The sequence below is a fragment of the Populus nigra genome, chromosome 15 (genome assembly GCF_951802175.1).
Source record: "Populus nigra chromosome 15, ddPopNigr1.1, whole genome shotgun sequence".
Lineage (NCBI taxonomy): Eukaryota > Viridiplantae > Streptophyta > Magnoliopsida > Malpighiales > Salicaceae > Populus > Populus nigra.
The window spans coordinates 14,717,839-14,744,919 of NC_084866.1; the positions used below are offsets into that span (position 1 = coordinate 14,717,839).

A 27,081-nucleotide genomic window follows, 5' to 3' on the forward strand; every position below is an offset into this window, starting at 1 on the left:
AAAATAAATTGCAATAATATTCAACTCCAACATAACTGACAAGATTCAAATCCATTATTTCCTTACATGGCTCATGTATTTTCCTTTTTTTTTAATAATAAATAGAATATATAACAAATAAGATAGTTTTAATACCTGCAAGGGTTTGACAAGCTAGAATTAAAAGTTACACGAACATATACGTACAAAGAGAAAATAAAAACAACGAGAGAAGGAAGACAACAACAAAACATAAGAGATATACAGTCAAAAAGACAAATCCAGGACTCATTAGACCAACTTAGCAAACTTTCTGATACTCTTAACAAGTCTAATCTTGTGTATGTGAAGTTTTTCTCAGTTGTTTGTAATGAATTAACTCAAAGACAGAAAAAATGGATCGGTTCCTCGTATGAACATGAACCATCCGGCCCACCAACAATTATAAAAGCGAGAGTCACAAATACAGTAGACATTTCTTGCTTACTCACAGTCTTCTCCATGCTTGTCTTGGTCTTCTCATATGGTAATTTTCTCTCCCCATTAAAATATAGAGTTAGGAGAACATATTATGTTCTCCTAACTCTATATTTTATTTCAATGGATGATTATTATTAGGAGCAGTTGAAGGACTAGATCAGTGGGTGACCTTGCTAGGGTGGTTGCTCGTATTAAAATTTTGAAGTGCACAAAGCTGGCTTGTGCTCAAGCTTGCGTTGACGAATATGGTGTTTATACCATTGGTGTATGCACCCGTACGTACGTGTTGACAGTTCCTGTTGCTCTATAAATTCAACATGAGAGGCTCCTGTTGTTTGATTTTAATTTGAGCTTAAATTCTATTGAATTTGGAATAAAAGATTTCTTTACATTATCACTCATTTTATTTAATAAAAATAGTTTTTTTTCCCCCTGGTTTAATGGATTGTGTAATTGATTTTTTATCTGTATAATTTGGATATTCCACCTGCTCCTCCAACTTTTTTTAGTCCCTCTTACGACTGTTGATGATTTGCAACAGTTTCTTTGATAGATTGGGATGTCTCTAAATTTAAGTTTCATTGGGTTGTGATGTGTTGGTGACAAAGTTATTAGACCATGTTAAGTTATTAGACCATGTTAAGTGAGTTAATCTAAGTCGATTTAAAATGATCTTATTACAATAATTTTTTAAAATTTAAATCTACATTATTTTTTTTAATTCAAATTAAGCCTTGATTGATTAACTAAATTTAATTAAGTCAATTTATATTTAGTTTAATTTAAAACCTATATTAGATTAGGTTTCAGGTTTGCTTTTAATAACATTGTTAGATATCACTTCATAAGTTTTTCACTAAGTTAATCTAGCAAGAGCCAAATGCTATAAAGAAGAATCACTATGAGAATTTTGCAATTTATCAATAGAATATTTCATTGTTGGTAAAAATTAATTTTGTCAATAAAGTTAATCGCAATCTATTAATAAAAAATCTATATCAATATTTTTATTTGTATTTAATATTTTTTGGCATTGAATTTGTTAAAAATATATTTAAATGAAATTGAAGCAAGAAACAATAAATTCTCCTCCCTTTTAGCAATTCAATCCTTCTTGATTGATGTAGTCCCAGGGATGTGATAAAAAACCAAACAATTGAATAAACAAAAAAACAGAAGAAAAAATGAGCTAACAAAACCAACAAAGAGAGAAAATTGATTAAACCATTAAAAAACTCGAAAATAAAATTAGCTAGGTTTTGTTTTGGTTTAAAAACCTAAAATTGACAAAACCGGACCTAATAAGATTAGTCCAACCTTAAAAATAAACATGTTACAAAATAAAAACAGGCATGTATATATTTTTCTCGAATTTTAGATTAGTGTAACTTTATAACTGTCTCATTTTAAGGTGGTGTTTAAAAGTGTGGTATCGATTACGATTTAAAATATTTTTTATTAAAAAATACATCAAAATAATATTTTTTTAAAAACTTATTTTTAATATATACACATCAAAACAATCTAAAATAAAATTAATTTTAATCAAACAAAATTTAAATTTTTACAGCGTGCCCAAACACTTCCTCTACTCTATCTATCTCCTCCACCAGCATCTCTGCCTCTCTGGTCTAAATTCTCTGCTTTCTCGTAGCTATCTCTAGTTTGAGCTCTTACAGCTAACACAATAAACCTAAAACCCTAAAATAGTGACCTCTCCTCTCTCCGCCCCTCTCCAACTCCAATCCTTCTCTCCAGTCTTCTTTGTTGTATTTCATTGGAAGTTCTTGTTATGACTTCATGACTCTTCTGCACTTCATGATCTATCTTTTTTTTTTTGCCTCCCATAACAATATTTATAGTTTTAGCCCAATAAGTAGAAATAATGAAAGCGTGTGTGGAGCAAAACAATCCCAGATGCAATCTCTAGACATGGATCTTGTTCTTAAACATCATGCCTAATTTGTTTGTCACCAAATTAATGGGATGAGATATTCTATAAATCCACTCTACATCAATTAAGTTGCAGGATGTTTGTCGCCAGATGGGATGAGATATCATTTTCTGAAAATTGACTCACCGCTAAAATTGTTTTCTTACGCCGGAATGAACTTCTGCAATTGCTCTTTCTGTCAACTTTTTTATCAGCAGCTTTGATTATTAACCTCTACTCCCTCCTCACTCTACAGTTCTTCACAGCAAACCATTTGCTTGCTGCTGTGAAGGAATGGCTCCTAGGAATATCCACACGTCAAGATGTTGAAAAGAAAAAAATGTGCTTGCTATAATAAAACTTGGTTTTCGTACGCAAGGAGCAGCTGCAGGCAGGAGAAGTGGACCAGAAGAATCTCTTGCTCTTAATGTCACTGCATGAGATCCTAACATGGATTCCTGTCTTGGTTCAAATGAAAGTGAAATCAATTTATGTTCTTAGACAGTTACCAATCGATTTTTTTTAAAGACAAATTGCTACAAAAGTCAAGGAAATCATTATTGATTCTTAAATAGAAAGTACTAAATTATATTTTAATTCAAAACACAGGGACTAAAATATAACTTTCTCTAAAAATAGGGCAAAGATAACGGGAAAATTTGCAGAAAACAAGACCAACAGTTGTCTATCTGAAACCAGCGGTAGTCTGTGTCTCTGTGTTTCGAGGATTATTCAAAGAAGTGTAAAAAATGGAAACAAAAACAGTAATAGCAGCAACTACATGTTATGCTAACGTTATTGGGTCTTATAAACCGAAGCGTTTTGCTGTTTTTTCCATCAAAAGAGACCCAAAAAAGAGAGCTTTGGCTCAAAAGGTACGATTATTCCCTCAAATCCTTTTGTGTTCATGGTTGTGTATGGATTAACCGATGCAAAATTCAATCTTTTGATTAGAATTTCATATGGGACTGATCCTTCTTTGATCAAATTGTAGTTAACTTTTTAGCTTTTCTTTTTGTGCTTTCTTTCTTTCCCTTTTGAAGGCATGGACTTTATTTGCATGAGAACATAAAACAAGGAAACAAAAATGGAATCACACTTTTGGTTTTGGATTAATATTAGTGGGATTTGATTAGTTTGTATGAGTTAGAGTTATGGTGTTAGTTTATGGTACTTCGTGCTAGAATTTAATTCTTTGAGTTTCTTGAAAAGATCTTAACTTTTTGTTAAATGGTTTTAGTTTGAAGGCTTGTGTCCAGGGAATTTGAATTTTTTTGAGCGTATATATATAAATATGTGGTTTTATTGTTGCTTCGTGCAGATGATACGGCAATGGAAGAGGGATCAGGGTGTTTTTGGAAAGGAAACTTGTGCCGATTGTGCATCATTAATACAGACATTGTGTAAGCATAAAAGGCCTCATCTAGCTGAGGAGCTTTTACTAGAGTTGAAATGTGAAGGGTTTTTACCAGACAACCGTACCCTTTCAGCTATGATGCTTTGTTATGCTGATAGTGGGCTTTTATCTCAAGCTCAGGCGATATGGGAGGAAATGTTGTATAGTTCTTTTGTGCCTAGTGTTCAAGTAATTTCGGATTTAATTGACATTTATGCAAAGAGTGGACTTTTTGATGAAGTAATCAAAATTCTTGATCAGTTGAGTTCTTTGAGAACTTTTGACTTTTTACCTCAGGTTTACTCACTGGCCATCTCTTGCTTTGGAAAGGGTGGTCAACTTGAGTTGATGGAGGATACGTTGAAGAAGATGGTCTCCAAAGGTTTTTGGGTAGACTCTGCCACTGGCAATGCTTTTGTTGTTTATTATAGTCTTCACGGTTCTTTGGCAGAGATGGAAGCTGCTTATGATCGCCTTAAAAGGTCTAGACTCCTCATAGAAAGAGAAGGAATCAGAGCAATGTCATTTGCGTATATAAAGGAAAGAAAATTTTACGGGCTAAGCGAGTTCTTAAGGGATGTAGGTCTTGGTAGGAAAAATCTGGGAAACCTTATTTGGAACCTTCTTCTTCTATCTTATTCTGCTAATTTTAAGATGAAAACTTTGCAGAGGGAATTTCTGAAGATGTTGGAAGCAGGATTTCATCCTGATCTTACTACATTTAATATACGAGCTTTGGCTTTTTCAAGAATGTCTTTGTTGTGGGATCTCCATCTTGGCCTTGAACATATGAAACATGATAAGGTTGCTCCTGATCTTGTGACTTATGGTTGTATTGTTGATGCATACTTGGATAGAAGATTGGTTAGAAACTTGGAATTTGCTCTCAGCAAGATGCATGTGGATAATTCTCCAGTGTTATCAACAGATCCTTTTGTGTTTGAAGTTTTCGGGAAAGGGGATTTCCATTCAAGCTCAGAGGCATTTATGGAATTTAAGAGGCAGAGGAAGTGGACTTACAGAGAGCTCATTAAAATATATCTCAGGAAACAACACAGAAGTAAACATATCTTTTGGAATTACTGACAATTGGCCATATGTGACTCTGATGAATCTCGGTTGGTTTGACTGAAAATTGAAGTATGCTCATGTAGAATTCTTTTAGGTTCCTAGAGTTTGTGGTCATTATGCAACCTGGAGCTATTATTACTTTGTATTTTGTTGGAAAAGATGATGATTTTTGCTTCAGATGTCTACTCTGCTTGATAGCAATTCCATGTCTGATGATTAGACTAATTGTCCAAAAGATGTCCCCTGTCATCTTAAATTCTAGAATATTTTTCAAATCTTGCTGATCTAAGGATGGTTACCCCTGCAGAGGCTGAAGATGAAATTGGACATGGTTGAGATATAAATTGTCAGTTTCATTTGTAAATACTGGAGAAATCTGAATGAGTGCTGTTGGATTCACTGTACCTGGTCGAATACTCAACTACATACCAATATCTGCGAGCTACGTAAGAATGTAAAACAAGCTTCAGGTAACATCAAGTGCCAAATTTATCTATCTTTGCTACAGTGAAGTGTTTTTCATTTTGCACTCTATCTTCTCCCTTTATAAGACGCTGTGCTTGTGTGGCTTCCTGGGCTATCACATCCAGATTGTAGGTTGCTTTGAATGATGACGTCCTGACAACAGATCAGAAATAAATGAACGGCAAAGCTTGCAGTGGTTGTACTTGTGGGATCTATGATATGCTATGGAATTAGTAAACATTGCATCTTCAGAAAAATTGAAGTTTGCACAAGCAGATTTTTTTCCTTTTCAGTTAAAAAAGAAGTCTTGGAAGCGTGTAAAACTCACTTGAACTGTGGAAAATTGGCTGTGATTAGGTGAACTTCCTGTGCTCTCCCCAAGCATGATGTTAGGCATGTTTACTTCAGCAAGTTCTCTCAATCTTTTAAGCTCAGGTAGCATGACTGATCCAAGATCTGGTCTGTCTTTTTGCCTCAGTTCTGCACATCGAAGAGCTAACTTGGTGAATTTCATGGCTTCCTTGATGGGCCAGTTTGGAACATCTGGGTCAAGCATCTCTGCAAAAGTTCCTGTCTCAATTGCCCTCTCAACATGATGAGTTAAACCCATAGGTGGCTTGGCTGTTATTATTTGTAGAAGCAGGATGCCAAATGAGTAACAGAATGTTCCAGCTGTTGATGTCATGCGATATTGAGTAACTGTGTAGGCTACTGATGGAGGGACAAGCCTGGCCAAGCCAACATCACCAATCTTACTTACATAGTTGCATTCAAGCAAGATGTTGCCTGGTTTTAGATCACAGTGCACAAGTGGTTCTGGTTTGGTTTGATGGAGGAAAAGAAGGCCAGTGCCAATTTCTGCAGCAATCCAGGATCTTAGTTGCCAAGAAAGAGGTGACTATTTCCTCGGCGGAACAGGCTGTCTTCCAAGCTTCTGGTAGCCATATACTCATAGACTAAGCAACCATACTTTAGGCATGCTCCAAGGAGGAGAACCATGTTTGGATGCCTTATGCAGGATAATACTTCAATCTGCATAGAAATTGTCAGAATACATCTTTAGAACAAATGGTTCAATAGAACAAAAAAGTTAAAATAATAACAATAAAAGAAAGAAAAGAGAAGAAGGGGCAGTGCCATTTCACTGGATTTTGTTTAGTTTCTTCCTAAAGCAAAAAAGAAAAAAACAGCTTGTGTTTGAGAAACTTAAATCCAATACATGTGGCTCAACTTTTACGAGCTGGAGGAAGGCAATTGATTAGCTCAAAATAGTCGGGACTTTTTTTTGCTTGACCATTACTGGCTAAATAAATCTGATTAGTTTTTAGTCAGCTCTTTGACATTTCAAAAATCACTAGGTTTGGTTTCTCCTTTTGTGGTTTCTAAAGAAAAGAGTGAGAAGTTACTAGTTCCCCAATTCAATTCCTCATGTTGACTTTGTTTATCACTTCTGCTAGGATGTTAGTTTCATCATTTTGAATTCAGTTTCATTAGTTTAATTCCAGAAAGTTTTGATGGATATATGGAGGTTTTCTGGTGTATTTACTTATTTAATTTCGGTTGATGGACAGAGCCTCTCGCTGAAACTGTGACACATTCCTTGAGCTGCATCTGGATGTAAGACTTTAATGGCCACCGGTGTATGATCCAGATAACACCTGTAATCAGGCCATTAACCTCCTTCTCCAATCTTGAGTGAGTTTGAAAACTCATTTGTTGCTGCTTCAATCTCCTCAATTGTGTATTTTTGATACCGAAGATCACTGTTTGAAATGGATTCTAGTGCTTTCTTCTTCTCCTCAGATTCCTTTTGAGCTATCTTTTCTGCATTTAGCCTTTTCTGTAATTCTAATTCGGCGATCCTTTGAGCTGCTTCAGCTGCCTCAATGGCTGCTTTAAACTTGGCTTTCTCCTTTGCTACCAGTTGCAATGCTGCTTCCTCTGCTAATCATGCTTCTTCTAACCTTAGTTCTTCTTCCAATTTCCAATGATGAAGTTCCCTGGCCTGCAATGAAATTACATCAGAATTCAATCAAATTGCATTTGAACTCAAGGTTTGATTTTTTACTTTTATGTGTTTAGGCATGCCTTTATTAGTGTGTCCATTGGTGCTTTTGGATACTTTGAGCTATTTGTTTATTTTGACTTTCAAGTTTGAGTAACATACTAATTTACGAGGAGCTTGTTTGAAGAAAATGAAAAGAGAGCATGAATAATAAATAATGGAATGATGCCATGCCCCTCACATAGTTTTAAATGTACTGATAATTTCATTCTGAAGGATGAACTTTTTTTCACCAAAGAACTAACAAAATTTAGACTCCGCTCAAAGAAATTTGAAATGTCAAGTGCCTTCTGTTTTCCTGTTAGTGCTTCCTTGCATGCTGAGCTATACATGTCCATTGTTTGCTTGAGCTCATGTCTGAGCCTCCACATCTCAGCTTCCATATTATCCTATAAATTTTGAATGAAGCATGCATTATCTTTCTGTTTTCTATCTATTCTAATGTGAATCATTGTACGCTACATGAGTGTGTCTTTCTTTCCCTAACGTTTATTATTGTCGCCCATGATTACATGTTATGAATGATTATGTTTCTATGGTAATCATAACACCCCTAAAAAAAACTTATAAAGAAGGTGATGGGTTTGAAAGAAAATGGGGAGACATCTACTGGGACGCTTTTCCCTTTCATTGCCAGGGAACATACTTCAATCAGGATCATACATAAATTGATGCATGTTGGTGGGTGTTTATGCATTTGTTAACCATTCTTTCTCTGGGACTTCATGTCCTTACCATGTTCTGTGAAGATGACCATGATGTGCCACTCTCCTTCTTAGGTTGATGAGAAATTATACTTGATCTCGCATCTATTGATTTATTTCCTGAGTTTGATGACCCAAAGGATCTATAATCATTATCTGAGAGGTTTGAAAGCCGAGGTACCATTCCAGTTTCTAAGCCGTCATGGAAAGTAGGAAACATGCGATCAGTGCTTGGCCTTCCGCTGCTTACAAATGATATGTAAGAACCTGGAACCGTTTCATATCTGGCTATTCCACCTCTTCTAGTGAATGGTGACGTGTTTCAGTGATTATCAGGTTTGTCCTCTCATTGATACGAGGATAGTCTCTAATCAGAAATTTCCGTCATCTTTAAATAGTCTCTGCTTAAAGATCTACTGGTGCTTTTAACCAGTCTTGTTATCAGTGCTTGTGTCAAAATGTCAGCCAAGTGAGCATGGACGGCATAGCTTTTGTGGTGAGAAATATTATGGCTTTGCTTTGACTTGTCTTTAGTTGGTGAAGGAAAGCGGTAGTGCTGGGACTAGTGATACGAGCAAAACAACAACAGCAAAAAAAAGAAGGTTCGTAGCATGGCCAAAAGATGCTAATAGATTTAATGCTAATTAGATTTCTTATCAAGCTTTGAAAAGAGAAGTATCAAATTGCGTTAAGTTCAAAGAGTATAATTCAATAAGAACATGGCACTGCCTGCCATTGTTACTGGAAGAGAATGAAAAGAAACTTCCATCCATTTAGACTTTAAATCCTGTGATTAACCTGTATCCATTATGAATTATTGATGGTCATCATTGTTTTATACCTATTCACCCCAGAGAAGTTAATCTGTCGAACTTGATTTCCATATCTTCTTGGAGGCCTTGTAGTGTGCATGTTAACCTCTCTGGTACTGCAAAAGATCAATACACCTCTATTGAGCAACCTCGGTGCATTTTATCTGCATCAAACATCAAAAATGAGATAAATGAAGTAAAAGAAACCCCAGTAATCTCTATTGCTAAATTACGTGTAGCACTTGACCAAACGTTTAACCTAATGAAATGGGGATTTGAAAATAAAACAGGCAGCTGAAATCACCTCCTTTCTTGTGCAGAAGCAACGGAATGGAAGGAACAACTCTTTGGCTTGGCTGTCAATTTGTTTGCTATATGTTCTAGCAACCTCATCATTGACTTAGTTGATGGAGACTTGGTTTCCACCTGCAACCGAAGGGACAATTGTTATGGTGATCAGTACGATGCTTATAATTCCCATGTCAAATATTTAGTTAAGAGCAACCAAATCAATGTCTAATAAGAATTGAAAAGATTTTTGATATCAGAACTGCTAGCTTAAACCGTAATCATTGCATTTGAATTGTGTGATGGATTTTAGGATGTTTTGATTCCTATGTACATGCATTGCATGCAAGGTCTGGATGATCGATGACTGATAATGATCATTATCATTCAAGCCAGAACTGATTATCAGATTATTATTATCATTTTGACATGAATAAGCGAAGGAGGTATACATGGGGTGGGGATGGATGATGGTTTTTGTCTAATATGCAGAAGCGTAAGAGCTTGTCCACTTAAGAGCATATTGGCTAGTTTTATCCTTGTCTATGGCAACTGCTACATTGTCTTCTTTCTTTTCTCCATTCCTTCTGGCCATCTTTGTCTCTCTGTCTCTGTTAAAATCAAATTAGGTACAAGTTTAAACTATATGAGAACAAACAAACTAACAAACAAAGCTTCAATGGTAGCCCCTTGTCTCCTTGAAATATGCATCAAGACCATAGCAATATATGATCACCATCTTGATAAACATGAAGAACAAAGAAATTTCTTCAGAAACTAACCTTCAAACCCTTTCCTTTCTTTCCTGATGAGAAGGTCAAGGAGGTTTTTCTGCTGTTTCTACCTTGTGTAAATCCCATGCAAGGAGGGGGTCAAATGAAAATGAGCTGGTAAACTCCCAAAATCAGCCAAGTAATGCCACACTGTGCAGAGTAGCCTTGTGTTAGTTCCAGAAACTAGATTGAGCAACTTTACCTAGGGTTTTCATGTATTCTGTCTCTTCTTATGAATCTGTATCCACCTCAGCCCTGTAGAATTTCTTACTAACAAATAGAGATCCTCAAATCCAAATTGTGAAAATGTCTGCATACCATGAGATCAACCATATGAATTAGCCCTAGAACATATTTCATGTGAGTGTCCTTAAATTTGTCATTTTTCTTTGACAGGTAGACAAACCTTTATTTGGGTTGGTTTTGATTTTGAATGAGGGGCCCTATTCTTTGGATTATGATAGGCACCCTCACTTGATTACTTGCAAAACAATTTTCATTTTTTTTTCTAATATTAATGTTATCTATTTGTAATAATTTGCATAAATGAGATATAAATCATTAAAATACTGATTACCTTATATAATTTGTTTGCCATCCCTACAAGGATCTTGTTCTCTTTCTTTTTCTTTTTCCCCTCTACAAAGTGGTGTGGCTCATGAAGGGCAAGGGTCTGTCGAGAAATTGATAATACTTTAATTTTGTGAAAAACTATAGTCAACAAAAAGAAAATTAAAACTTTTTATTCAAATACAATATTTTTCTTATTCATAAAATTGAAAAATTAGTTTATTAGTTTTTAAAATTTGTCCTGAATTTGAAAACTATATTTTAGAAGCTTTTTGTATTTTCTCCTTTACAAGTTTTCCATTATTTCTCAAATAAAGAAAAAACATGAACAATACAATTTTTTTTTAGTATACAAGTGTTTTTCAATAATATAAAAAATTAAAATTATTTTTCATATATTTTTATATTTAGCTAGTATCATAAATTCAACTTTATATATATAAATTTAACATGAAGATTTTTGATAGAGTTTTAACTCAATTTAGACTAGATTTTAGATTCACATTAAGGCCCACAAGGCAATGAAGATAACTGATTTTTTTGTTCATTCTGAAACTGGCGCCACGCCCACCTCTCCCCCTCTGTATAAACAAACCCAAACCAATCCTTTTATAGACTGCCAAAGAAAAGAAACAAAATAAATCTCTGCATCAATCAAGAACTGAAGAAACGAAAAAACCACGAATATTGATCTTTTCAATGCCTGTGGCTACCAAGGAGCCCTTTCCTCCAATAACAAACGCAGCCCTTCTGACCTCAACACGACTCCCTCCTTGAACCAGCTCAAGAAACCCTTTCTTGGATCCCAAGAAAACACCACCACCACCACCGCAAATTATCCTAATTCTTTCCACCGTTGCTTTTCTGATCCATGTTCTGAACCAGTGGCCAACCAATTAGCTCTGCAATCACCACTCGATAGCTCCAAGATGGTAGGGACTAATGCAGTGTCTCTGCCATCACAGCCAGCACTGAGAAGGTCAGTGTTAGACCCATCTCCAAACGAGAGCTGTTCACGGTCGTCAAGCTTTAAGGTCTACTTATTTTTTGTCAATCCTAATCGTATTGTTATCTTTGATAATTACAAAGATTCTTGAGACTGCTGGTTTTGATTTTTAGACTTTAAAATAGTTCTCTTTTAGAGTTAAACTGGATTTTCCCTTTTTGAAATTCTTTGTGCAAAGTAGATATGTGGTTCTTTTACATTTTTCGGATTCTTGGGTTGGTTTTCTTATTCTTTAAGATAATTGAGACAGATTATAATGTGAAATTGTGAATTGATGGTTAAAAACAGTGGCTGAAGAAGATGAGGGACAACATGAAGGAGATCAATCAGTTGTGGGATGAGATAATTATGCCTGCAGATGAAGAACCACCGTGCGAAAATCATGAAGAAGATGATAAGGGCACTGAGCTAGAGAATATTAATGCTATCAAGGTACAACTCCTTTTCACTTCCAAGAAAAATTTGGGTCAAAATAAAAGTTAGATTGTAATTATGTTTCATTGTGCCAAAGCTACTGTATTGGCCTTACCTTGGAGTGAATTTTGTGTTCAAAGATCCAAATTTTGAAGATCCTCATATTAAGAATTTTGATACATTGACTGTTTGATGGATGGTTTGATTGATGATTTATGTCAAAGTTAGTGTATGGTTTTCATTTAAATTACTTTCTGGTTGATGCAGAGTGATTCAGAGACAGATTGTGAAGAATCTGTGACAGTGGAAAGAACTGGGGAATGCTTGATTATTCATTTCAAGTGCTCTTGTGGCGAAGGCTATCAGATTCTTCTCTATGGAAGAAATTGTTACTACAAACTCATGTAGATTCTTCTCTTATTGGCCCAAAATCCTGATATCAATTACTGATTTACTTCTTTATTTCCAGACTGGTCATTCATTCTTTAGGTTATCCATATTTTTTTTATGTTCACAAGATTTTCAGAGTTGTAATGCTGCCTTCTAAGCCAAAAGTTTCTTTTCTTGATTGATTTTTATTGATGAGTTACTATTCATCTGATTTGATTGTGTACTATGGGAAGATTAGTGTAATGGAGAGAGTAGATGCTGTATAAACCCTGTTGGAATTCTTGCATTGAATTGTTAATCAAGAAATTTTCTGCTTCAGCTTATAAATTTTTGAATCGAGTACATTTCTGCTGTAGCTATATTGATTATGTGTGATGATTGTGATGTTCTCCTGTGATTTATCATGAACTCTCACCTTCTACATTGCAATGCAAATCTCTTAAGAAGTTATGTGGGAAAAATAAACCATGCCTGAATCACTGAAATCTGTGGAGTAGCCTGAAGAATTGACAGAAATTCGGTAACGTTATTTTACAGGAAACCATAAGAAATCCAATCATATTACAAAGTTAGGGATTACAACACAAATCAATGGTGGACATCACCTCAAAAGAAGATCATTTAAATACAGAGAAGTAAAAGTAAAACAGAAGAACAACAACTATCATGTGGAACAAGCTCTGATGTTTGACAACTATGTGGGATTGTCCTAAAGCATCTAAAACTTTCTTCTTTTCCTCAGTCTCTTTGAGAACTTTCTTTTCAGCTTTGATTCTCTTTTGTACCTCTATCTCAACACGCATCTGAGCTGCTTCTGCTGCTTCATTTGCAGCCCTACTCTTTGCTTTCTCCCACTCCACCATCTTCAATGCAGTTTCCTCGATTAGATGTGCCTCCGGTATTCTTTTCTCCTCTATTATTTTCCAATGTTCAAGTTCCATTACCTGCAGTTAAAACACTGAAGGTTAGGATTTGTTGGGTAGGAAAATGGAACTCAGCTTCTTAACAATTCTTCCCCTAGCTAAATTCTGCTAAATTTCTACAGTCTCCAATTAAGATCTTAGTCAATTTTACCTTGCAATTTGGAGAAGATTTGATGATCTGGATATCATTAAAGTATCACAGGCTAAGATTACAGTAGTATTAGATATTTCGACAAATCACCGATGCTTAAAGCAAAATCCAGAAAATGAAAGTCACTAAATGGACATGTTCTAATCAATACCTTTTGTTTTGCAGCAAGTGCTTCTTTTAAGGCTGCATGATACATATCTATTGTTTGCTTGAGCTCTTTTTTTAGCCTTCTAACCTCATCTTCATGGCCTTCCTGGAATTGTAAATAAACATTTGTTGAGAAAGTGCAGCTGAAAGATATGAAAAATTGTTGGCAAAGTACACTTTACTTTCGAACTCCTGTCACTGTACAATTTTGCACTAAGACAGGATTGAAACTTGATTTTCGGAATCGAAAGTGACTTATGTAGCACTCTGACCTCATTCAGTTCCAACCATGGTTCTGCATGACTGTCAAAAATTTTAAATTCAGGAATACCCCTAAGCTCAACTGGGGAACTGGACCCTGAATGTGTTGATTCGAAGTCTCTTTCATCCATATACAAGTCCTTTTGCAAGTTTTCAGTTAGTTCAGAATTCCCCAGATTTTCATAGAAAGCAAAGAATGTGGTATCAGTGCTAGGCCTTTCAGAACTTTCAGTCGGGCTATCAGGGTGATCCGGCGAGAGCTCATCATACCAGCTTTCCGCTCTACACAAATGGTTATCAAATGTTAACAGGTATCTTATTTCATAGGAATTAGCATATAGGTACAAGTGATAAGTGACAATCTAATCTACCATATGTGGTATCCACCACCATAGTTATAGTTCAAAGATATTGCAGAGACTTTATCCAGGCTGCAACTAGCCAGAGAAGAACAAGGCAATTGGTGGTACACCATGGGCAATTAGGCAAAAAGATACAGTCGGAAGAATCATATAAATAATCCTGAATCCTGAACTTAACTGGGAATCTCAAAATCTTGGTCTGTGAAGATCAACATGTAACAAGAGCTACCCCCTAGAAAGATTCTGAAATTAAGAATGCACAATGTACAAGGTCAGGAAAAGTATTTAGTCTTACATGGCTGTAGGTAGATCAACACTCGAGTTACGCTGCACAAGCAGTGCCCCTCCAGCTGCATATCTAGCTGGGACTGGACGAGTTGCGTTTCGCAAACCACTGACCTTCCCTTTGGAAACTACATATACAGTGCAGAAATTCGGTGCCCTTTTCAACACAGTGCCAGGAATATCAACAGTCTTAAATAGTCTGTGCAAACCAACATTGAAGGTTCAAAAAATTGCTTTATAACCATGAAGCTATCTTTGCATAACAATACCTAGTAGCACAGATTTCTTCAAAGAACAACACCGAACAATTGATAGACTTGTAAGATATAACAATACCTGCCTGCTTACACATTTTCATTTCAGGTTGATTATAATAGACTAGAACTATTTGGGAATCACCTGGAAAGGCCATTTCTTGATCCTCCACCAAGCAATAAAGTGTCAACTCCATATCGGTAAACATATCCAATGAGTGCTCTTGCCACATCTGAATCCTCAAGTAGCACAGTTTCGCATCGTACCTAATGCAGAAAATTAAATCATGAAAGAAGGAAATTTAAGAAAAAGCTGAAGGAACAGAAAGCAAAATCTGAAAACATTGCTTCATGTCATTTGAATTCGGATGTTTAACAAAGTAATAAATAAAGAGAAGGAAGCACCCAAAACCCACTCGTCGACGCCTACAGAAACATCGAAATGGAAGAAAGAAGTCCATCGTTTGACTATCGCTTTGTTGTTCCTCCGGTGCATTATGATGATTTGAAACTGCAACAAAATACAAGAAATTGCGTAAATATTTGGAAACAATTACATACAAACTTATCCTTTTAACCAAAATCCCATCCCTAGCAACTTTTCTGTTCAAAATGGAACAGCAGAACAATGGCCTAGAAATCATGAATACCTCATATGATCGAAAAGCCTGTTCCTGTTATAGGATATCTGACTATAGTCCAGACAATATTGTATGTATATGTAAAGATGTAATAAATGAAACAATGGCAGAGAAATTAATGCATGTATCTTAATTCTTAAGAGAGTTAACCTGCATTTTGTCTATCTTTAACATGGACAAGTTTCAAAACAAGGTCTCTGGTGACAAGATTATCAGCAGCCCAAATGAGAGCAGATTGGCTGCTTTTATCCTTATCTATAGCCACAGCTGTTGCCCTCTCTCTTCCTCTCCTCCTCTCAGCATTGCCTCTTAGATTCAACATTTTCTGCCCCTTTCACTCTCCCCCTTTCACTCTCCCCCTTTTAGTTTCTTGACAAAGAATCAAACGAAGAAACTATGAGAAACAAAACAAGATCATTGGAAAGACTTGCCCTAGGTTCAAGAAACACCCTAACCCTAACCCATGGATGTCTGTCCCCAACAATGATCTAGTCCTTGTGGTCATTGAGGTTGTAACAAGACATTGGCCCCTCAAATAATCCACCATGGCTGGCTGTCAGTTACAGAACAAAAAGAAACAGCTAGTCACATTCAACATGTTGCCAAATCATTAGCGAAGCTCTTTGAAAACTAATCAGTGCCACCATCCATTTTTCTTCAAACTGAACATTTCTTTTACTAATTATAGGTAATGATTAATTATTTATGTGCTTAACTAAACTCATCAAATTCAAATTACGATAAGTTCTCGTTATACAAGAAGACATCCTGTCATTTTTTGACGGTTTTTTTCACATATCAAGACCAAGTCTCCTTTTGTATTAAACTTAGCCTGATTCAAGAGTCCGTCCGAACCCGACCAACATGCCTCCTAGCCTACTTTGAGTGTCAAGAAAATCAACTCAGAATTGAACAGTTTGATTTGGTCAACCTTAGCCTGGAACTCGATTAAAATCGGGTTTGAATTATTTAAAAATAATAATATTTTTCAAAACCTTTAATTTTTTTAATTTTTTTATTAATTTAGATTAACCCTATTTAACCTGACCCAACTTTTACATTAGATCTTGATCCTCGAATCAATCTATGGTCATAGGTCATAGACTTACATACTATCCTTGTCTAGACTGATACATTTATGAGAAATTAGCATACCATCCTCATATCTAGAACGAATTAGTTTTGGTTTTCTTGACAACTTGACGGAGAATGAAGGACAGCAAAGAGAATTGGTTTTTATTTATTTAAAAGTTTTGATATTATGTGATTATTTTAGATTTTATTATTTAAAATTATTTGTATTTATAATTTAGTATTTAAATTATGATTTAGTTTTCTTATTAAATTAAGATTTGTTATTTTATTTGGTTTGGTTTGGTGTGTATAAATAAATACCTAGACATCAATTATTTTGATTTTTGAATTATTAATCGAAATTGAAACTCAGAGTTTATGCAAGATTAAGTGTGTACTCTTGTTTTGGTCTCTTCGAGATTGGGTTTCTCTCCTTCATTGATGATTTTTTTTATTACTATTCTACTTTGATTCTTGTATTTTCATGATTTTTTTTCTCTCTTTTCCTACATCACAACTATTGATTAGCTAATATTCAAAAGCATTTAATCAAATAACTTGACTTAAAGGTTTTCACAAAAGAAGATAGGAATTGTGGGCGATCGTGGAGGCATGGGGGATCGGGAAACTGGACAGGTATGATCATTTGTATGGAGCCAAAGCTCAACGCAGCAGCAGCGACAACAAACATGGGAACAAGGCAAGAGGGTGGCAATGGACCTAGTCAGGAGTTCCAAGAGGCAGGGATCACACACTGTTCTATTCCTGAGTTAGCCTAACATTTTCCTATTTCTCAGTAGCAGATTCAGCAGCAGGCACAGGATTTCCTGTGCTGTTCAATAGACCACTTTCACTTCACTGGACCAACTTGATTTTCCCGAAATGCAGTCACAATATGGAATGACTATTCAATCAGGCCGATACTCCAAAGCAACAGCTCCATTCCAGGGCCTTGTATAATACTCAGAATCCATCATGAAGTTGCTGATCAGAGCTGGAAATGGCCGCGGCAGCGATGATATACATCAAGAGACTTGCTTGTAAGGCAGGGAAGGGCCAGTTTAGATTATTCTTATTAGGAAATCCTGTCTTTAGCTAGGTTTCGAGTTTCCATAGTCCGTTTAGTATTGAGCTACAATAATGGTTTATATGGACTAAATTAACCAATTGCTTAACAGAAACTTGCCACAGCATCCATTACACTAAGTAATCAGATAATTCTGATCCAAGTGAATCCATTTTGTGTGAATGTTCTTGCTATCCATTGTACTACCAAGGAGAAAGAAAAAGCTGTCAAACCCTAGCTCATTTAGTCTTGGAGATATATATATATATTATTTCAATGAATTTTGGACTGTCTATTTCATGGATGTTGTAAAAATAATCCATACACCAAATTTTCCACACTACCATAGCAGTACAATCTCTTAATATAAGAATTTTAGTAGTGTATTATTTGTTTTCATGGTAGTTATATAGAGAGGTAAGCATGCAAGAGCAAAGACTATTTCCTTCTTTTTTCCCTCTTCTTCTTCATTTTCTTATGCATTATCATCCCCATGGCTCTTCATTCAAATGCAGAAAATCTTATTTATCTCCCCCCTCCCCCACTCTAATAGATTAGAGATCCAATTTTTAACTCAACCATACTCGAGATGTTTAAGAGAATGTGAATTCATCAGACTTCCCTCTTGAAGATTTCATATCCCCTTCACTGGCATATGAGGAGAAAAAATCATCATCACTATCTTTCTCTTTTATTTCTTCAATCCTCTCAACAGCTTCCTTCAAGTCTAACCTCTTCTCCACGTCGGCTTCGCAACAACTCAAACCAATCTTCAATAGCTTCATCACCTCACTTTCACCACCACCATTGGGTTTTGTTGACACGTTAGTCATATCCTTATCGAGCACCACATTAATCCACTCTTCATAAGGAACAGAATTGACCCAACTTGCCAAATCTTGCTGCTCACTTCCTTTGCCTTGTGGCACGAAGTTTGCTGGCAACTTTCCTGTTAAGATCTCAACTATCAATATCCCAAGACTCCAGACATCTGTCTTCTTGGTAATCCGGCCATGATGCAAGTATTCAGGGGACTTGTAGGCTACCATGAGTTCTTGAGCATTCTCTTGGTTGATAACAGGAACTAGTCCATAATCAGTAAGCATTGGCTCGTTGGATTGAGTGAGAAGAACGTTGGAGGATTTGAGGTGGCCGTGGGCAGCAATGATGTTGGGAAGGTCTTTGTAGAGGTATGCAAGACCCCTGGCTACTCCTTTAACAATCTTCAATCTGCTTGGCCAACCAAGGCTTGGTTGACCTAGAGCTTGATGACCTGAAAGGGAACAGATGGCAGCAGCAAGGTCAGAATACAGAAATGTCACACATTATATGAATGAATGGAAAGAAAAAGACGAGGAATGCTATGGACACTTGTGCAAACATGCGTAGAGCGATTATGTCCGTCCATCAATGGTGGAGCACACATTCAATGGATGAAAAGCATCACCATGTATGTTTGGCGACTGTCCAAATTTTGTTCTAGAAGCATACCATGAAGATGAACAGCTAGGCTGCCTTTCTCAACAAAGTCGGTAATCAAGAGCTTCTCTTCCTTCCTATAATAGTACGCCACAAGAGGAAGCAAGTTAGAATGCTTCAATCTCCCTAGCCTCCTCATATGCTCTTGAAACTCTTCTTTCCCTACATTATTCATCTGCTTAAACCTCTTAACCACCATCATTGTCCCAGAGATAAGTGCTGCTTTGTATGAGGACCCAAAGCAACCACTTCCTAATATCTCAGCCGAGGCCTTTAACAAGTCTGGCAAATCAAACTTTTCTCTATCATCCCTCACAAAGGACAGCTTTGGACCTTCACCCTTCCTGCTCCCTACCGAGTGCTCCGGTGAGCTTGATGGGCTTTGGTTTTCTTCCTTGAAACCAGTTTTCTTTTTGAGGTTTGATGGTATTGGTGGTGGAGGTGCTTCTAATGAGCCTGATGCTTGTCTTTGACGTCGACGACGAAGTAATAAGAAAGCTGCAACGATGGCACCTGTTAGTAATCCCACAGCTGCAGCAAGGATCACGATCAGTAGCACTGGGGTTTTCTTGGAGTCAGAGTCATGGCCATCGTTGTCTGTGGTATTACATTCATTTAATGGCGGTCCACACAGACCTTTATTTCCTGCTCAACCAAAAAAGCTATAAAAGTGAACAAATTGGCAATGTCACCAGAAATCTGAAAAAAAATAGTACTAAGACTCAATTTTGTTTTGGTGAATTGATGTGCTCGAGGTGCCAATGATCTAAAAATCTTTATGACAGAAAATCAATGTCTAGCCTACATTTTGTAAGTCTCAGAAAACTTAAGTAAAGATGATTACTTGTCGCCATTACTGATCTTTAGATCAAGAGGGCAACTCACCTGAAAAGGAGCTCAAATCCATCTTACTGAGGCCTGCAGGGATTGGCCCCTCCAAAGCATTATTTGACACACTGAATGATTGGAGATTGTGTGTAAAATCTGGTAGCTTCCCACTGAATTGGTTTCCTTCAATCCTTAAAACCAAAAGCTTAGGTAAGGCTACCAATGAGGAAGGAATGGCACCTGTAAACTCATTTTGTGCCAAATACACTTTCTTCAGTTTCAAAATGCCATCAAAAGCATCCGGTGGAATCACCCCTGAGAAATGGTTGTTAGACAAATAAATCGATCTCAATGTAACCATTTTCTTGAACTCTGGCATGGGACCATCGAAGTTATTGTTCATGATGCTGAATGTTTTCAAATCTGGCAAACTTTTTATAATTTCCACATCAATCTTGCCAGCCAATCCCATATTCTCAAGTTGTAACCCCCAAAGGGACCCTTCAACACAAATTACACCAACCCAATTTGTTGCATTATTTTTCGTGCATGGTGTGGTCTTATCACTCCAGTCTGACAACACAGATGCGTTCGTTAAAGAACCTTTGAACTTGAGGAGGATTTCGGAGTCCGTCAGTCCCAAAGAGGCAACAAAATGGAGGGATACAAGAAGAAAGACAAGAAGAAATGAGGTTTTATGATTAGAAGTCACGATGCTATAGAGTAGTGGGACGCGCACTGGTGAGGGGGCATGCGCGCCCATTGCAGACATGAATGGCTTCGATCAAGGACTATAATGCTGGGGTGGGAGGGGGTGGAGAGGAAGCTTGGGAAGGTGAAGAAGTTTTGATGGCATAGAAAGAAAGATATGAGAGAGACAAGAGAGAGGAAGAGAATTGGTTTGCTAAGAATAGGAGAGGTTAGTATAGGTTGTCTTACAATAAGCAAATGAAAGAAGGGTTCTGCATAAAGTTCTGACAAAGTCAGATCTCTTTGTTAGAACGCACGAGTGAGATATGGATTTAGACCAGAGATCTCCGGTCTGACCTTGAATTAGACACCAAGCTGAGCCCTTTCCTTTCGTATTTCTGTGTCCAGCATTTCACTTGTGTCAAAACACTTTGTTTTTTTTTTTTTTTAATAACATTATCCATTATTTTCCTCCGAAATCCAAGTCTTCCTCCCTTATAAAATGCCTGCTCTGAAGAATTAAAACACAATTTCTGGTGGAGACAATTGGTTTTTATTCATTTTTCTTTTCTTCTATGTCCAAAGCAGCTGATAGTTCACATAACCAAAATCTAAAAAATATAAGTTTGTATTTGGCATTGTAATTGCTTTTGTTATTTGAAAAAATTAGATTTAAAAGAAGCTATAAGTTGTGGCTTTTTCGTAACTAAGATTTCAAGAAAATTCGCAAAGAAACAATATTGGTTATAGAAGTCATAACATGTATATTTAAAAGAAAAAAAAGTAACGACAGAACAAGATATGCAAAAAATAGCATGTAACGTTTTCCTTTTCTTTTCCTTTCTTTTAGTCACTGGAAACAAAAATTTTCATGTAGGATCACTCAAAATCCTATGATGGTCCAAAGCTCATATGTGCATAACATACCCGCTCAAAAGTAGGCTGAAAGCAATATTTAATGTGAAATTGCCATGAGATATGATCTAGGGAATGAGGCAGTTTCGTGGGTCAAACTCAGTATATCCTACATCAACAAGACATAGGCCGTCTGGGGGCGCAGGTGGAGCAGTTGCACGTCTGCATGTAGCATCCATCAGCTTTAGCAGTGCATCCTCTTGTGCACCTGCAGCTGCTTCCCTTACCGAGGTTGCCACAAGAACCCGAACCATCTGGTAGTAATTAAATTATGAATAGTTAAGCAAAGCAAATACGATCCAAAACAAACTGATAATGTTAAAGCATGAGGCCGATGTGGTGTTTGGGATTGGGTGAGAAATAGCCTAACTTGAAAAGAATCGCCATGCATTGCATCAGAGTAAACTAATAAGTGGAGTCGTCATGCATTGCATCAGAGTAAACTAATAAGTGGAGTCGTCATGCATTGCATCAGAGTAAACTAATAAGTGGAGTCCCCCCCCCCCCCCCAAAAAAAAAAAAAAACTAATAAGTAGATTTGCAAGCTGAAATTTCAAACTCATGAACTTTATAGTAATTCTAAAGGTGAATCTACAGAATCATTCTATTATTGCCAGGAAATTCTAAAAACAAATGCTTCCCTAGTGATAGATATGAAATTTTAACGGACAAACCTTGCGTAGGAATCGATTAGCAATGAGCTCAACACACATGACCCTTATCCCTTTCTCATGATCCTACACAAGAAGTAGCATCATTAGTAATGCATCTAAATATTCAAAAATGTTATAAATATAACTTCATAAAGGAGTCTATGTTCAGGGGGGGAAGAGATAAGAGAATTCATTCCCACTCATAGATTCCACAAAACTGCTAACATGTGCTTGCACAAAGCATACCAGTTCACCCACCCATCCACTAGAATCAAAGCGATGTGATTAAAGGGAGAAACAAAGAGTTTCACAAGAGAGGTTATGGTGAGAAAATTTACAGGAGAAGGCAATCTGGTTTCCATGGCTCGAGCATGATATAAAAAGCATTCTGTTGGAGGACCCCTGTAACAGAAAAATGCCACTAGCAATCAAATTACAGGCTTCTTAGATAAAATTAAAACAACTGCATATTTCGTCAGTTATTGTTAAATCAACATTTAAGTGAAATAACAGCAATTTCCCATAGATATGACAATGCCCACGCCATTTTTTGGCATTAACCCAAAAAGTCAGGTTGAGAAAGTGGAAATTTAAGAATACCCTTTTTCTTTTTTAGGTATTTAAAATGACTAACCAAAGCTAACCAAAAACAAAGCTAAAAGTCATGGATGCATGAGTGAGGGCCAATGTGATTCATAAGGAATTCACTACAGAGATGGTTCTGATGAACAAAATTCATTTAACCAGCATTATATCTAGGAGCTGAAGATTCATTAAGAATCTAAGGTATATTTATAACATGTTGACATATAATCCTGTGCACTCTGCATATATGAGGGCATAAACACACAGATAAATTTGCTGGCAAGATCAAACCAGTAGATTAAAATTTGATTCCTAAATTCAATAACTGAAGAATACTTTAAGAAGGATAGACACAGATAAACCCTTCATATATTCTCCACGAGGAACAAAAGCTCATTTATCGGAAGACCAGAACAACTCATAGACCAAAGGCATAAAGGCGCACTTTCCTAGCCATGAAAGTAGAGAGTCTTCGTTTTGTTCTTTATTCTTACACATTCCTCGAAGCTTTGGTATCGCGTGCAAACATTTTGTAGGATAATAACTTCCCTTCTAGTTGTTGTAAAAGCTGATTAACCCTGCATACACTGAAACTCCTAGGTTTCTTTGCACCTTTAAGTTCATCCTCATCACTGATTATTGAATTTTCAACATTCTCCTCACTGGCCAGTTCACCACATTCATTTCTTTGCTTTTCACAATTTTCATGAGAACTAAAATTTTCAATACCCCCCTCACCCTCAATCTCTTCCCTATTTTCTCCATCATTTAAAGGAAATATATACAAATAGCGCCTCCATTTGGCAGAAAAATTAGGATGGAATGCACGTGAAACCTACAGCAAGTTAAAGAACTAATCAGTACCGAGACAGTTAGCTTCTGTTTAGAACAACGATGAAATCAGGCATTTAGAAGTTTAATGTAATTGATACCTCAGAAATGGATTCAACCCTGACTTTTCCTGGTGCCACATCATTGATGGCATCTTCAATTTCATGAGGCTTAACATCTTTTCTCCAAGTATCTGGACATACAATTAATCAAAAACTAAAATCCAATCAATAAAAAGAACAAGTGATGAAACAGACTGTGAAATCCCACACAGTAAATATTTTTGAGGCATCATCCTTGTATCACCCATAAAAAAATAACTAATTCTGCTCAACTTTAATCTTCTATATCCACAAAAAATGTCAACAGAACTTTTTCATCACAGGAAAATTTGAGGCTTTGGATTGAACCAAAAAAGGATCATAAATGGGTGGAAAACTGACATGATAAGTTTCACAAATTTAGCACACAATATTTGTTGATGTGGCTGGGAAACACAAAAAGTAGTGAAAGAAACAGGCCTTATGAATAAGAATACTAAAACATTGAATGTATTGTAAAATATAAGGAACTGCAGAAAGAAGAGGGCATTAACATACAGAAAGAACAAACTTGTTGAAGAGCTGACACTCCTTTGTCAGTGCGCCCAGCAACACTAGCACAGCCTTCTAATGGCTTACATTGTTGTTTTAGCTGTTGAGCTTTCTTCTCATCAACAAATCTTCCAAGAGACTTTTCCACTAAGCTGAAAGACACGGAGAAGAGAACAGAAGAACATGAAAACAAATCCAAATAAAAAATAAATTATGAATTCGCTAACTCAATTTCCCTGGATCATTTTAAAGGAAAAAAGAAGAAGAAGGTAAATCCAAAGAAATTAAGATAAAAATATTGGGGTATTTTGGCACAACATAAAAACATACTCAGATAACTGCATCCATCAAATATTTGAATGCAAAACAGTGTAATTTAGAGTAAAAGTCTCTCTAACAGTATTCATATCATACAGATTTCCTTTGAGACATAATAGATGCCTGTTTCCCCAGAACCTCATTACTAGTCGTGGAGAAAAGGAGCAAGATATGAGGCATCACATATTCCGTGCTCAGAACTTGAAACTGGCAAGCAACTCACCCTTGAACGGTATTCAAACCAGGCTGCTTTTGCCAACCATCAAATGAACCTCCATGATATGAAAGCACAATCTTGAATGTTACCCTTGCCCACCTCCCAGACTTATCGACATTTGAAACACCCTCTAATAATCCAGTTTCATTAGAAACCTCTTCAATTTTATCATCACAATGAACATCATGTGCCTGCAAACAAAATTCTTTAGCATCATACAACAAAAAATTACAAGACCACACTGGATGCTTACAAATAACACAATTTATATGCTAAAAATCCAAACTTTTTTAAGTTCCATAGCGAAAAATACCTGAGTTCCAAACAATTCCCACAATGACAATTGCCCATTAACACTTTTGGAGTAAAAATCAACCACTTCTTGCCAAGGCCTTGCATGCATGAATTCAAAGCTCTCCCTAACACCCCCAAATAATCAAAAAACAAGAAAACCAAGTTTAACTTGATTGAAACTGAAAACCCAGTTCGAGAAATATATAAAATCTCAAAAGAAGAAGGAAAGTTTGTAATAAAGATGAGTTCTTTCTTGGTTTTACCTGGCAGTCCACCTTGAAAACTTGCAGGAATCAGTGTGGTTATATTGGACATAGACTTTGTCGTTTTGAGCTTCCATTACAACTGAGTTTTTAGTAAATCTTCGAGTCTGTTGTTTTGTAGTGATTGCAAGTGATTTCAATGTCTGAAGGGAAGTCTTTAACATGTCTTCGCCATTAAACTCTTCCACTTGAGCTCAAAACATGCGAAAGCAAAAATCTTTGTAAGCGCAGACCAGTGCTGTCTATAATGACTTCTCTACCCTTGGTGGAAGACAAATTGAGCTAGAAATTAGCCCCTTGTATTTCTTAAATATGCAAAGTTTGCCCTTCTCAAATCTATTTTTTTGATAAATTAAACTTTAAAGAAAACAATTAACAAGAAGGGTGGGGAGTTTTTTTTATAAATGAATTTTATGTTAGTGTAGTTATTAAAATTCTAGTACTTACTTTTTAATTAATATTTTGTTAATGTTTAAATTATTTTTGGGCAAAAAATTATTAAATTTTTTTATAATTTTTAAACTAGATCAATTTAGGACAAATCAAAGATTTTTTATTAGATAAATTAACCGTTAAATCAAGTTTAGAATCTATAAGAAAACCAATCTAATTTTTAATTAAAAATAATATCATTTAAAAAAATTAATATATTTTAATTGAATTTTATTTAAATTTTCCTGAAACTAACTAAATTATAGATTAATTCAAGTTTTTTACTAGGTTATATTATATCAATCCTATTTTTATTTTAATTGAAACTTCACTTCACCTATAATTATAATTTTTAGACTTGACCTGGTGGCCGGTCTGGTCTAAGATTTGGATTCTGGGTTTCAACCCGATCACTAAATCGTCTGGGTCAATTTTTTTTTAAATCAAAACGACGTCGTTTTAGTAAAAAAACAAAAGTCAACGGGTTACAACCGGATTTTCGACCTGGTCTTGTCGGGTCAACCTGGTCGCCAAGTTTTTCCATTCTCTATCTCAATTTAATTTTAGTGTGTGGTTGTTTTAGAGGTAAAAGTTGAAATTTGGGTGTAAAACCCACTAAAAAGCTATAAAAAAACAAGAAATATTAGCTTTTATGGTTGAGTTTTGTGCATAATTAAGTTATAATTAACCATAACTTTAACTATAAAAACTAAATCAAATACATCTTAATCCAAGATTAACTAAGTCTCGGGTCGATCCCCAGGCCGAGATCAAATCTATGACAACAATTCAAGTCACCGGTAATCCTGTGGGGGTTACGTCAAGTTTTACAAATATATTCATTTCTTTTATTATTATTATTATTATAAATTTGGAAGATAATTGTAACAAGGCATCGAGCCCAAAAGGGTAGAGACGTGGAGGCATTTATCCCACAAGGCACAAGATAATACAAAATTCCAACCTAAGCAATTAGTCTCGGAAAAGGAGCATCAGGTTTCAGCCCAATAAAAGGACTAACCAAACTTCATATTATATATTATAGTTATTAGTCTTGATTTAATAAGATTTAATGAGAAATCCAAAACTTGAACTGGTTTGAATTTAATTTTTAATTAAATCAAACAAAATATTAATTCAAGTGCTTAACCAAACTCATCTAATTAACTCAATAACCAAGAAAAAAAACCAGGATTAATTCTAGTTAATTTAACAAACTAATTTTTTAAGTTAATTCTCCAGTTAAGTATGAAAACTATATCTCTAATTAGCCTACCTCTAAATATCCATTTGCACGAGAATTATTAGATATTCTAAGAGGAGCACTCCTCGTTTTGTATAAAATTTAAATCCATTAATTATAGCAATTATATATTCTTGAATTTTATTTTCATATAAAAACAAGGAGTACAACTACTCTAATTAAAAACACTAAATAATTGCTTCATTTTTATATTATGTATTTTGTTGAAT

The 27,081-nt window shown here is 35.8% G+C and overlaps 5 protein-coding genes and 1 pseudogene across 15 annotated transcripts; 2 read left to right on the forward strand and 4 right to left on the reverse strand.

Moving 5' to 3' along the window:
- Positions 1–3,050: 3,050 nt before the first annotated feature.
- Positions 3,051–9,474, forward strand: LOC133674507 (pentatricopeptide repeat-containing protein At3g42630). 11 transcript variants are annotated; one of them, XM_062095650.1, is made up of 5 exons: positions 3,051–3,267; positions 3,714–5,329; positions 5,450–8,429; positions 8,527–8,695; positions 9,226–9,474. In XM_062095650.1, exons 1-2 carry the CDS (start codon positions 3,142–3,144, stop codon positions 4,872–4,874), a joined length of 1,287 nt encoding a protein of 428 aa, XP_061951634.1. In that variant the 5' UTR covers positions 3,051–3,141; the 3' UTR covers positions 4,875–5,329; positions 5,450–8,429; positions 8,527–8,695; positions 9,226–9,474. The 11 variants fall into 11 exon arrangements, with proteins under 11 accessions (XP_061951634.1, XP_061951639.1, XP_061951638.1 ...); XM_062095655.1 differs by having other exon boundaries at positions 8,628–8,695; XM_062095654.1 differs by having other exon boundaries at positions 8,637–8,695.
- LOC133674019 (U-box domain-containing protein 34-like) lies at positions 5,020–7,772 on the reverse strand (annotated as a pseudogene).
- A 1,536-nt stretch (positions 9,475–11,010) lies between the features above and the next one.
- Positions 11,011–12,673, forward strand: LOC133674509 (uncharacterized). Its single transcript, XM_062095656.1, has 3 exons — positions 11,011–11,570; positions 11,831–11,974; positions 12,224–12,673. Exons 1-3 carry the CDS (start codon positions 11,466–11,468, stop codon positions 12,362–12,364), a joined length of 390 nt encoding a protein of 129 aa, XP_061951640.1. The 5' UTR covers positions 11,011–11,465; the 3' UTR covers positions 12,365–12,673.
- Positions 12,674–12,963: 290 nt separating this feature from the next.
- LOC133674020 (U-box domain-containing protein 35) lies at positions 12,964–15,692 on the reverse strand. The gene is made up of 8 exons (XM_062094976.1): positions 15,521–15,692; positions 15,146–15,240; positions 14,875–14,996; positions 14,486–14,674; positions 13,840–14,110; positions 13,572–13,673; positions 13,421–13,447; positions 12,964–13,290 (listed from the first exon to the last, which is right to left on the reverse strand). Exons 1-8 carry the CDS (start codon positions 15,690–15,692, stop codon positions 12,964–12,966), a joined length of 1,305 nt encoding a protein of 434 aa, XP_061950960.1.
- Positions 15,693–17,903: 2,211 nt separating this feature from the next.
- LOC133673908 (pollen receptor-like kinase 1) lies at positions 17,904–21,072 on the reverse strand. The gene is made up of 3 exons (XM_062094839.1): positions 19,875–21,072; positions 19,002–19,634; positions 17,904–18,783 (listed from the first exon to the last, which is right to left on the reverse strand). The coding sequence occupies exons 1-3, from the start codon at positions 20,587–20,589 to the stop codon at positions 18,104–18,106; spliced, it is 2,028 nt and encodes a 675-aa protein (XP_061950823.1). The 5' UTR covers positions 20,590–21,072; the 3' UTR covers positions 17,904–18,103.
- Positions 21,073–21,309: 237 nt separating this feature from the next.
- Positions 21,310–25,435, reverse strand: LOC133673906 (uncharacterized). Its single transcript, XM_062094838.1, has 9 exons — positions 25,177–25,435; positions 24,933–25,038; positions 24,626–24,810; positions 24,091–24,236; positions 23,593–23,684; positions 23,155–23,495; positions 22,414–22,477; positions 22,097–22,159; positions 21,310–21,676 (listed from the first exon to the last, which is right to left on the reverse strand). Exons 1-9 carry the CDS (start codon positions 25,338–25,340, stop codon positions 21,491–21,493), a joined length of 1,347 nt encoding a protein of 448 aa, XP_061950822.1. The 5' UTR covers positions 25,341–25,435; the 3' UTR covers positions 21,310–21,490.
- Positions 25,436–27,081: the final 1,646 nt, after the last annotated feature.